General features: G+C 39.2%; 1 protein-coding gene across 1 annotated transcript; it reads right to left on the bottom strand.

The window, feature by feature from the left end:
- Nucleotides 1-366: 366 nt before the first annotated feature.
- On the bottom strand, nt 367-9,913 carry CWH18orf54 (chromosome W C18orf54 homolog). The gene is made up of 7 exons (XM_071729749.1): nt 9,637-9,913; nt 8,284-8,991; nt 6,762-6,885; nt 6,156-6,264; nt 4,196-4,327; nt 2,452-2,525; nt 367-713 (listed from the first exon to the last, which is right to left on the bottom strand). The coding sequence occupies exons 1-7, from the start codon at nt 9,911-9,913 to the stop codon at nt 605-607; spliced, it is 1,533 nt and encodes a 510-aa protein (XP_071585850.1). The 3' UTR covers nt 367-604.
- Between the last annotated feature and the right edge of the window lie 1,019 nt (nt 9,914-10,932).

Raw genomic sequence — 10,932 nt, 5'->3', positions numbered from 1 at the left:
TCCACAGCCTTCCCCTCATCCCCCAGGCAGTCACCCGCTGATAAAAGGAGCTCAGGTTGGTCAGACAGGACCTGCCCTTCCTAACCCCGTGCTGGCTGGGCCTGATCCCTTGTCCATCCTGCAGGAGCTGGGTAATTGCCCCCAGGATGAGCTGCTCCAGAACCCTGCCAGGCACTGGAGTTTTCCAGGTTCTCCTTCCAGCTCTTTTTGTGGATTGTAGTGACATTCCCCAACTTCCAGTCATCTGGGATGTCCCCAGTGAGCCAGGACTGTTGGGAGATGCCAGAGAGAGGCTTAATGAGCTCTTCTGCCAGCTCCCTCATCACCTGGTTTAAATTGTTAGAAATTGTTATAAACCCAGAGTCCTCCCCCAAAAAAACCTCACAATATTTTAATGAACCCCTCCTCAAGAACTGGTGTCACTTGGCACCTATGGTTAGATCCTCCTGGAAGTGCTGACACTCAATTAGGCTTTGGAGTAATTAATGATTCTCTACAGAAATCCTGCACATAACATTTTGGAGAACACGGAGTCACATCCAGGCTTCAGGCTGAAACCTGACTGAAGTTACAGAATATTAAAATATATCCTTAGACATCAGCTTCACAGATAATTCTTTTTTTCTTCTTTATCTTCATCATCACCAGGCTGCTTTTGCTGGGTGCTGCTACCTTCAGGCAGGCTTTTCAGATGTGAGAAATGCTGTAAAGCCCTGGAGGGGGGAAAAAATAAGATTTAATAACAGTTTATAGAGTATTATTTTCATTTAATTGAAAATGCTGCTGGTTTCTTACAAACAGCTTCACAGTTTGAATGCTATTATATATAATTTACAGCTCTAACTGTTCCACTTGATTATAAAATATACTAAGATTCTTTTTTTTTAATAAAATACCTTTTGGAACTGATATTTTAAATACTTCTTCTCAAACACCCAATTTCTATGAAGTTATTATGAACTGAGTGTTTAACATTATTAATTATATAACAGCCTGGGTTAATTTAACAATGCTGAAGCATTATGTCACAAACCAGCATCCCAATACTGAAAGTTACTGTATTTTTTAATAAAAAAAAATTAAAAGCATTAAAATAAAAAAAATGAAAAAATAAAATAAATAAAAAATAAAATAAAGAAAAAATAAAATAAAGAAGAAATAAAATAAAGAAGAAATAAAATAAAGAAAAAATAAAATAAAGAAAAAATAAAATAAAGAAAAAATAAATAAAGAAAAAATAAAATAAATAAAGAAAAAATAAAATAAATAAAGAAAAAATAAAATAAAGAAAAAATAAAATAAAATTAAATTAAAAGAAATAAAAATAAAATAAAAATAAAATAAAATAAATTAAAAATAAAAATAAAAACAAATAAATAAAATAAAATAAAAAAAAATAAAATAAATAAATAAAAATTAAAATAAGAAATAAATAATAAAATAAGATAAATAAAATAAGATAAATAAAAAAGATAATTAAAATAAGATAAATAAAAATAAAATAAGATAAAAATTAAGATAAATAAAAATTAAAATAATATAAATAAAAAATAAAATAATAAAATAAATAAAAATAATAATAAATAAAAATAATAATAAATAAAAATAATAATAAATAAAAATAATAAAATAAATAAAAATAATAACATAAATAAAAATAATAACATAAATAAAAATAATAACATAAATAAAAATAATAACATAAATAAAAATAATAACATAAATAAAAATAAAATAAATAAAAATAAAATAAATAAAAATAAAATAAATAAAAATTAAATAAATAAAAATTAAATAAATAAAAATTAAATAAATAAAAATTAAATAAATAAAAATTAAATAAATAAAAATAAAATAAAATAAATAAAATAAGGTAAATAAAAATAAAATAAAATAAATAAAAATTAAAAATAAAACAAAAATTAAATTAAATTAAAATAAAATAAAAATTAAATTAAATTTTTAAAAAATCTCATTTTACAGTACAGTTTAAAACTAGACTGCAACACCCAGTTTTGTTGAAAAAACAATATTCTGCATAACAAAACCCTGGCTTCCATTCTGCCTTTTCTCAAGTTTCTTCAGTCCCTTCTAACTGCTCAGTAGGACACTGATAATTTCATGTTTTATAGCAATTAATCTCTCGACTGTCTTGAAAAAAAAAAAAAAAGCAAGAAAATATTTCTGTACCATTATTACAAACTTCTCCAAGTCTGATTTTTTTCAAGTCCACTTATGTGTAGCAATAATTATTGCTAAGGATGAAAAATAAGGTTTTATTTCCAGGAATATTCACTAGGAATTTCTCTGCTCCATGATTTGAATTATTCACTCCTGGCTTTTTCACAGATTTTTCAGAGCTGAGGAGAACTCTCCCAGCTAATTCATCATTTCTCTTCTGCCCTTTCTGAAAACAGGGAAAAAAAAAAAAAATCAGCAAAATCCACTTACTTCTGGACAGAGTGAATAAGAGGAATTATCTCCCTGTCACACAGTTTCAAGTCATCCTCTGCTCCTCCAGGAAGCTTTAAAAAAAACAACATAAAGAAAAGCAAGGTCAGGAGCTGGAAATGACAGAAAAAGGTATTTTTTTTTGTTGTTAATAAAGTGTTTATGGCCTCATAAAGCAATTGAGGTTGGGAGGCAGCCAGGAGGTGGGCTCCTGCCTACCCAGGGACAGCCACAGGGTTTGCTCAGCCTCCAACCTTGAAAACCTCCCAGGACAGAGGTTTCACAACCTCTGCTCAGAAATTTCCCCCAGGGCTGTGGTCAGGGTTAAAAAGTTTCTCCCAGCAGCCAGGGTCAACCTCTTGATCCCTGTTCCTCAGCCTTCCCTGCTACTGAGAACCTGGCTCCATCTTCTTCCTGGAAATTTCCTACCAGATCCCCCAAAACTTCCTACCAGATCCCCCAAAACTTCCTACCAGATCCCCCAAAACTTCCTACCAGATCCCCCAAACTTCCTACCAGATCCCCCAAAATTTCCTACCAGATCCCCCAACTTCCTACCAGATCCCCCAAAACTTCCTACCAAATCCCCCAAACTTCCTACCAGATCCCCCAAAACTTCCTACCAGATTCCCCAAACTTCCTACCAAATCCCCCAAAACTTCCTACCAGATCCCCCAAAACTTCCTACCAGATCCCCCAAAACTTCCTACCAGATCCCCCAAAACCTTCCAACCAGATCCCCCAAACTTCCTACCAAATCCCCCCAAACTTCCTACCAGATCCCCCTAACTTCCTACCAGATCCCCCAAATTTCCTACCAAATCCCCCAAAACTTCCTACCAAATCCCCCCAAAACTTCCTACCAGATCCCCCAAACTTCCTACTGAATCCCCCAAAACTTCCTACCAAATCCCCCCAAAACTTCCTACCAGATCCCCCAAACTTCCTACCAAATCCCCCAAACTTCCTACCAAATCCCCCCAAACTTCCTACCAAATCCCCCCAGACTTCCTACCAGATCCCCCCAAATTCCCACCAAATCCCCCAAAACTTCCTACCAAATCCCCCAAAACTCCCTCTGGAAGGAAGAACCCCATTTCTCCCACCCCCTCCTTGCTGCCTCTCCTGAGGGCAGGGGCTAAACCTGGATGCAGTGTTAAAAAGTGTTAAAAAGGGAATTTTCCTGGCTCCATCTGCTCTTCTCCACACATCCCAGCCCCTGTGTGGTTCATATCCAGCTTGGATCTAGCCAGACTTCCTGGGAATTTTCAGCAGAGCAGCTCCCTAGCCAGGAGAATATTATGAAAATTAATAATAAAGTCTATGAAATAATTTTGAAACAAAAAAAAAGGCCGTAAGGGATCAACTCGCTGATGCCAAACGAGGCAAGGAAAGCGAATTTGAGGATTTTTGGGGTTTTTTAAAATTAGCACGTGCCCCTAAAAGCCTAAACTGAAGAGGGATATTACCAGAAAGCAGCAGTTTGCTGAGCAGAGCCACCCCTGGAGCAGGGGAGGGAAGCAGAGGTTGTTCTCTGCCTGAAATGTCGCCATCTCCTGGCTCCCCACCCCTCCTGCTCCCACCACCACTTCCCAAGGGATTCAGGGCACAGCAACCTTCTTCTTCCCGGCTGGAATCTGCTGGCAGTGGCCTAAGATGACTGGAAAGCAAGCCAAGAAAAGGCCTTTTTCCTCAGAAATTGTACATAGCAGTGAGGTGAAGTGGGAGGCAAGTGACTACTCACATTTCCAAACTCTTCCTTTTGCTCAGCAGTTTTATCCTGGTTTAAAGTTCCCTTCATGGTTTGGAGTTGAAACAACATCAGCTTCAAAGTTTCCAGGGGTCTGTGCTGATGATCTCCACAAAAAGGCTCTTCCTAAACCCAAACCCAAAGAACTTGGGGGTCCTGCAGTGCACAGACAGCAAAACAACCCCACCCATTTCTGATGTTCCCCTGAAGGATGATTTTTATTGGTTTTTTTACCCTGTTCTTGAAAAATCTGCTTTCAAATTGTACCTGGGTGATGTTAGGTTGGTTCATCTGTGTTTGAGTGACTCTGGCCAGTGAAATAAACACAAAAATGCCTCAGCCCTGGGCTGTGCAAAATAATTCAAGGGCTGTCAGTCCTTGAAATGCTGGGACATGCTTCACCATTTCATAACTGATCAAGGAAGTCAGCTGCATTCAGGATAAAAATTGTTTTATTCAGAGGATTAGCAGCTCTGCTCACACTACAGTGAAAGCAGCAAATTAATTCACCAGAAATCTGTGGGTAATCTGGAAATATTCCTGTCAGGAAATGTCTGCTGAGCTCACCAAACCAAGAGCATGGGAAGGCAAAGAAGAAGGCGGGAATACACCCTGACAGAAAAATCTGAACTAGCTGCTACCTTTTTAGAGGTTTTGGGTCAGATAACTCCTGAGGAGAAGAGAAATTTGTGCCCCAGGGGAAAAACTTCCAGGGTAAAGCTCTGCTTTACTCCAGGGTGGAAACCAGAATCTGAGAGAGGGGAAGATTCAAGGAAACCAGGGCAGAAAGTAAACAGAGTAATATGTAAATTAACAGTGTGACTTTCCCCTGGGCTCAGCCCTCACCTCCCTACCTGAGGGAAGGATCAAGTGTTCCTACACTCAAAAAGAGAGGCTGAGCAGTATTAAAACTGCCAAGAAGATGATGGGATAAAATAATGAATAATCAAAGAGGTGATTTTAATTCCTGCTCCAATTCACCATTTCATAACTGATCAAGGAAGTCAGCTGCATTTGGGATAAAAATTATTTTATTCAGAGGATTAGCAGCTCTGCTCACACTACAGTGAAAGCAGCAAATTAATTCACCAGAAATCTGTGGGTAATCTGGAAATATTCCTGTCAGGAAATGTCTGCTGAGCTCACCAAACCAAGAGCATGGGAAGGCAAAGAAGAAGGCGGGAATACACCCTGACAGAAAAATCTGAACTAGCTGGTACCTTTTTAGAGGTTTTGGGTCAGATCAGCTCCTGAGAAGAAGAGAAATTGGTGCCCCAGGGGAAAAACTTCCAGGGTAAAGCTCTGCTTTACTCCAGGGTGGAAACCAGAATCTGACAGAGGGGAAGATTCATGGAAACCAGGGCAGAAAGTAAACAGAGTAACATGTAAATTAACAGTGTGACTTTCCCCTGGGCTCAGCCCTCACCTCCCTACCTGAGGGAAGGATCAAGTGTTCCTACACTCAAAAAGAGAGACTCAGCAGTATTAAAACTGCCAAGAAGATGATGGGATAAAATAATGAATATTCAAAAGGGTGATTTTAATTCCTGCTCCAATCCCAGTGCAGCAGCATAAATAAAATATTACTGACCTCCTGAACCCAACAGAAGATCAGCCAGGCCAGGAACTTAGTAGTATTTAATAGAGGAACAACAAAAAAAATGTTTCTTTTTTCCATTGAAGGAGGAAAATTATGATTTAAACAAAATATGGAGTGTAAAAGTCAAGCATTTTATAGTTAGATGATGTCTTAACCATAGCTGTGACCAAGGGTTTATAGAGTTTAATAACTATATAAATTTATCATGGCCAAATATGACCAAACTACTGCACTTAGGCTTCCCACTTTATATCTCATAAAAGAAAAAAAAATATTTACAGGTATTCCACCTTCTTTATTTACAAGTCTTGGAATTCTGGGCACTCCCAGGAATAACTACTGAGTTTTACTGACCTTATTTTTGTCATGTAAACAGTCTTCCAAGAATTTCTGGATGATATCTGCCTTGGGGAATGACAGAGCATCCTCCAGCTCTTCACAGCACACAGCCACTGCTGGCTTGCTAACCCAACATCAAACATGAAACAGAAAACAACAACAGGGCTATAAGTGAAAAAAATTGGGTTAGAATAGAGCAGTTCTGGTCAAAGCAGATTTAATGCACCTCTGGAAGTCCAAAAGGGCACTGAGCAGGCTTGTCAGGACTTTGGTGTCAGTGAAAAAACTCTTTTTTCTAGTTTTGCCAAGACAATCAACACCTGGGTAGCTCTAAAAATCAACTAAGCAAAAAAAAAAAAAACCAAAAAACCCCAAAAGCAGGCAAAGTGAGGACTTGTTAGCTAGAATTTCTTACACAAGTGTTTTTCTTGCAGCTTACTCCACCATTAATATCCAACACCTAAAGAAAAACAGCTGCCTTTTGCTTAATGACCACAGCAAAGTGGAGGAAATTCCAGGGTTGAATTTTTGGAGGGTGTGAAATCACCTTCCAGTTCCCAAAGCAATTTCCCTGCTCTGAAAGTGGTTGAAGAAATGAGTCCAGAATCCATCTGCACTTACCAAGCCCCTGGAGCCTTTTCCCAGGATCTTTCTGTTCCCAGGATATCTGTTGTAGAGGGGCTGCCACCTTCCAGAGGAGCTGCCAGATCTTCAGCCTCCAACGTGACTCCTTCAAGTTGGTCTCCTAAGAAAAAAAAAAAAAAAAACCAAATAAAACAAGGACACAACGTGTCCAACCTTCTCCAAGGCATTATTTCCCCAATATTTTGAATTTTAGGAAAAATTCCAAAGAAAATGACAACAAACTGGGGATATCTGACAGAGAACACTGCCCAAAGAGAACTCCTTTGGGTTATTTTGGGATGGCAGCAGGGTGTGGAATCATCAGCACCAAGTAGGAGCTGCAAGGGTGTAGCCAGGTATTTACAATGAAGCATTATTTTTTATTTTATTATTTTATATATTATTTTATTTACATTATTTTATATTTTATTATTATTATTTTCCTAATTTAAATTAAAAAAAAGTATCACATGCAGACTTCACAATTATTTAAGGCTTTATTGTCCTTTCATGCCATGGAAAATATGATTAATATTAATTCAAAGTAAAATTTTTAAAATTACTTCTTAACACTCTAAGTTCTTAGGTTGCTTTTCTTATTATTTTTTATTTTTTAGAGGTTTTTCCAAGAGCTGCTTTTACAAACTTCTAGGAGAGAAAACATCCAACATCTCCATGCAAATCACATCCAGGAATCCCTTTTTAAAAGCAGCACTCAAAATTCCCCCAGATTTTTTTAGATTTAGCCTGTTTAGACAGGCAAAACTTTCTGTAGGAAAAAGATCTAACCCTGCATCCACATCAAGCAGTTATTTGTGTCAATTTTTTTATGCTGTGCATTTAAAATGCAACATTTTGCATGTAGAACTTCTTGGGGGGGGAAAAGAAGAGCTCAATATTTAAGTTTTGCTTCAAAAGGACCAAAATCCTTTTTTTTTTTTCCATGCCTAAAGGTTCCTCTCTCATCTCCACCCAAACCTTGCTGGGGTTTCACCATGCAAAGCTGGTGCTTCACCACAGGAGGACCTCCCTGCTCCCTGGCCAGAGATTCCCAAGGAAAAGCCTCAGAAAAACCTGGAATAACCTAAATATCCCTGTCCCAAATACCTCCTGCTGGCTGCAGGATAAATGGCATTTCTTACCCATCTGACAGGTTCATTTACACTCTTTAGGAATCTCTCTTCCCTCTCAAGGTTCCACCTCCTGCAATTTAATTTAATGCTGGAAATCCTATGAAGTTATTTATGGAATTATTCTGGAATCATCCTGCAGGAAGGCACTAAACATGCCAATTTAATAGATATTTGCTCCAAGAAGAACACTTAAATAGGGATTTCTGTCTGAAAACTTGGAGTATAAACACTGCTCAACTTGGTCAAGTAGGAGTGAGGGGTTTGAGTCATTTGTCAGAGGGAATAAATCTGGGCAGTCTGTGCTAGAGAGTGTGGGTTTGGAATAAATATCTATTTTTATACACATAACCTCAAAATTTAAAACCCAACTACATGGATATAGTTACCTCTGAAGGGCTTTTTAGCATGTCTCCAAAATGAGCTCTCAGGTGGACAGGCAGAGCTGGCCCTTTCCTCTGCTTTAGCACCACCCCTGGCAGGCAGGCAACCTTTTTGTTGAAAAAAATGGCTTTTGTGTCTTTCTTTGAGGATCTCAAAGGTTTGTGAAGAGGGAGTTTTGCTTTGGGTATTTAAATGCTCAGCTTGGCTTCCAGAAGAAAGGCTGCAGCTGCTGAGCCAGCCTGGGTAGTGCAAACTGGGAATACTGGTGAGCCCTGAGACACTCAGCTCAGACTTGTGGCTGGTGAGCCACCTGGGGTAATTCTTCCAAGTTCCAGAGAGCTCTCCCAAAACCCAAGGGTTTGGGTTTCCTTTCAGGGAGAGAGGATCCTCAGGTGGCCACAAACTGGGCTGCTGGGGGCTGAAGTCTTTGTGGTGCTCCTGGGGAGCAGCTTTCCCATCCTCCTGGAGACACAAAGTGCCTCCAGCCTTGAGGGCTGAGGGCTGGGAAGGGCAGAGAGGTGTCCTGAGTGGCTGCCCCTTCCACTCAGTGCTGGGAAGCTCTGGTTTTGCAGGAATGCTCTGGAGAAAAGGCAGGGATCCATCTTCTGGAAATGCCAGGAGATCATCTGTTGCAAGGCTGAGCAGCTCCAGGTCCCCCTCAGCCTGCCTTGGAAGAGGAGCCAACTCTACTTCCTGATTAAAACCTTCCAGTCCTGAAAAACAAGAAGATATTCCCCAGGAATTCCTCAAATTCCAGCATCCAGAACTACTGCACTTGTAGGAGCTACCCTGAAATAAGAATTCCAAATGGATTCTGCACCAAATTGCAGTTGTTGGAAGAGTGGGGCCAGTTTTAATCAGGATCTTGCTAATTAAGCAGGAGACAAACCCATTCAGAGCCACAGATCCCAAAAAAACCCATGGACAAGAGGGAAATTTTATCTTAAAGCAACATTGAAAAAAACTCCTTCAATCAAACAGATCCTGGTATTCCTCTGGAAAAAAAAAACCAGATCTTTCCAAGCTTGAGGTTTAAGGAATTATTTCCACTGTAGTTCAATTATTGAAACTAAAATTCCCATATTTTGGAATTTATCATTGCATCTGTGAGCATGCTCATGAATTTTCAACAAGATTTTAGGAGAAAACCTTCCAGAAAATGACAATTATTATGAGCAAGCATCATTTATTGGAGCACAAAGACTTGCAAGTAGTGATGCAGGGATTATTCCCTCCAGAAAACCCCCCTGGTGTGAGGCAAAGATTTTTATACCATTAATAAAAGGGAAAAAAAAAAGGAAAAAAAAAGAACAGCAAACATTAAAGCTTCTTAAAAAGCTGATTTTCAGAAGACATACCCTGGTTTTCTTTGGCAGGAGGCTTGGAAAACTTCCCTTGCTTGGGAGTACTTTGACACATGCAGATTTTTCCAGTTTTTACACCTGGAGATGTGAGACTTAAATCAAAATCTTCAATGTAAGCTTCCAGAGCCTCAGATGCAGAGCTGTAGAGTTTCCCCTTGTACCAAATCAAACTGTTTGAGGGGGGGTTACTGCTGGCAGGGCTCCAGCTTGTCAGGAGAGAAGACACTGTTGAATCAGGAGAGCAGCCACTTGCTTTTATTGAGCTTGCCATGGTTTTGATCCAGGTTTCTCTGAGAACCTTCACTCATTTTTTTAAACCAAGCTAAACAGAAAAATAAATTTATTTTCACAAGTGATCACCTGCACTAAAATGTCTTTAAAAGCTCTGTTATGTCATTTCACTGATTTCCTAATCCTCTTCAGCTTGCTGCTTTTCCAAAGTTTTGTCATATAAACACCCCTAGAAAAGGTAGAAAATACAGGGAGAAAACAGAAAAAAAAAAAAAAAAAGGTAATAGCAGTGATAGCTTCTTGGGTATTAAAATTTTCAGTGGGGAAAAAAAAAATTAACAACAAAGAAAATCCAGCTCCTTAGAGGAACCTCAGGGCCCTGTGTTTGCAGGGAAAAAAACTTCCTGGAAGTGCTGAAATTTGCAAGCAAACACACAGCTGAGCAAAGCCACACTAAAATATGGTAACTTGTGATTTTAGAGACAACAGAGGAGTTTGCAGGGACAAAACCTGAAGGGAAACAACTCAGTGTAACAAGGGGAGGAAGATAAACCCTTAGGGCTGGGTTTATATAACCAGAGTGGATAAACACAACAAAAACGTTTTACAAGCCACATAAAAGCACTTTCAACCGTCTCATCTCTGCAATTTAATCATCCCCATCCAAGCTGCCTTTGTACCCCCCCAAACAGCAAACTGAGGAGCTGAAGGGCAGCATTTGGAAGTTCCCAATGCTGTGAGCAGGGTGGTCAAGCTCCCAGCCACAACTTAGCACCTGCAGCTAAAACACCATTAAAAAAAAATTCAATAAGCGTGTTAGGGTGTTAAACTAAACAAGGAACAAAGATGAATAACTTTCTCACACCCCCTAGCTCACACCTCCAAGGATTATCACGCAACAGAAGCATTTACACTGTGGGGAGCAGCTCTCTGAGGGGTTTTTCCCCGGAAAGCAGCGCTGAGGGCAGCCCCACGGCCCCCTCCCCACACACCCCCCCGGGGCAGGCCGCACCGCCACACCCGCCCCCCCTTTTCCCTCACAAGGCGCACTCAGGGCGG

The sequence above is a fragment of the Heliangelus exortis genome, chromosome W, assembly GCF_036169615.1.
Source record: "Heliangelus exortis chromosome W, bHelExo1.hap1, whole genome shotgun sequence".
Taxonomy (NCBI): domain Eukaryota; kingdom Metazoa; phylum Chordata; class Aves; order Apodiformes; family Trochilidae; genus Heliangelus; species Heliangelus exortis.
Note: the sequence above shows the minus strand (reverse complement) of the source record. Positions and strands in the feature narration are given on the sequence as shown.